The following is a 1,271-nucleotide window of genomic DNA, read 5'->3' as shown; positions in this document are numbered from 1 at the left end:
TCATCAAGAAAATTCATTGAAAGAGGAANTTGGGAAGATAGAGAACGTGAATTAATTGATAAATTTGGTAATGTTATTAGACATTTACAAATGGAAATTGCAAAACAAAATATAATGTTTAATAAGGCAAAAAATAGACAAGAACAAAATAATCAATCAGATGAATCTTTAGAAAGAGTTATTGATGGTTTTTTATCTGTACCAAATGTTAAACAACGTATCATTGCTAAATTAGTTGAACAAGGTGAAGTTAAAGAAATAAGTCCTTGGTCTGAAGAGAAATCACCTCAAAGAGCAGATGACGTTGTCAATTCAATTCTTAGAGAAAATTCAATTGATTTTAATGATAATTCAAATAGTATGGATTCAAATAGTTTAGATTCTAATAGCGCCGATTCAAATGATTCATTGAGATATGATCATCAACAAGAACAGCAAGAACAATTCGAACAATATGGAGAACAAGATGAACAATATAGTGGTGACATGAATGAACAGATGCAACAAGAAGAAGAACAATTTGGTAGAAGAGGTAGAAGAAGAAGAAGTTTGAGTAGTCATGGAGGTGAGAGTCAGAATGATGATAATTCATCCTACTATGATTAAACATAATATTGGCACTGAATAAGAAGAAAATTTTTAAATTATTGGTGTTCAGGATATTAATATTGAAAGAGATGTTGAGCTCACAAACCAAGAACAAGGTTTCTTATAAAAATAATACTTAGTAATTGTAGAGGCATGAGCAAGCATTGTGTTTTACAAGCATCCTATTACAAACAAATTTCATTCAAGTTAATTCCAACAACTCAAATTCTACAGTTGAAATTTTCACAAGAGATTCTCTCAGTGTGATAGAAAGGAAACACATTCTAATTCAACTTGAAGAAAGGAATGTTTACCTTGTTAAGAGCGTTATTAAACGTCGAGCTAATGGTGAATTGTAAACGCACAATGACGCACAAATTGAATTGTCGAAGTTGCGACTTGAAGCCGTCTGCATAAGCAGTTGAAATTTGCTGTCTTGCTGTGTTGTGCTGACATATGGAGTTTTGCACAGTTCAATTAAAAAAAAAAGACATTATCTAATAATATCTACTAAGTTGTCTTGACACTAATTTTCATTATCCATCAATATTCAACACATCATCACAGTAATAACAGTAGTAGTAGATAGTATAATATAGTAAATTGTAAAAATGAATTACTTTTTAGAAGTAATTAAACAAATATTTATTCTATTGAAAAAGAATGCTTTATTATATGTAAGT

The 1,271-nt window shown here is 29.8% G+C and overlaps 1 protein-coding gene across 1 annotated transcript; it reads left to right on the top strand.

Moving 5' to 3' along the window:
* Positions 1–90: 90 nt before the first annotated feature.
* On the top strand, positions 91–606 carry NAEGRDRAFT_55009 (uncharacterized protein; the record flags this gene model as incomplete). Its single annotated transcript, XM_002667964.1, has 1 exon — positions 91–606. One exon carries the CDS (start codon positions 91–93, stop codon positions 604–606), a length of 516 nt encoding a protein of 171 aa, XP_002668010.1.
* Positions 607–1,271: the final 665 nt, after the last annotated feature.

Source organism: Naegleria gruberi, assembly GCF_000004985.1.
Source record: "Naegleria gruberi genomic scaffold NAEGRscaffold_1189, whole genome shotgun sequence".
NCBI lineage: Eukaryota > Heterolobosea > Eutetramitea > Acrasida > Naegleriidae > Naegleria > Naegleria gruberi.
The sequence above is the reverse complement of the archived record's forward strand: the minus strand, read 5'-3'. Positions and strand labels throughout refer to the sequence as shown.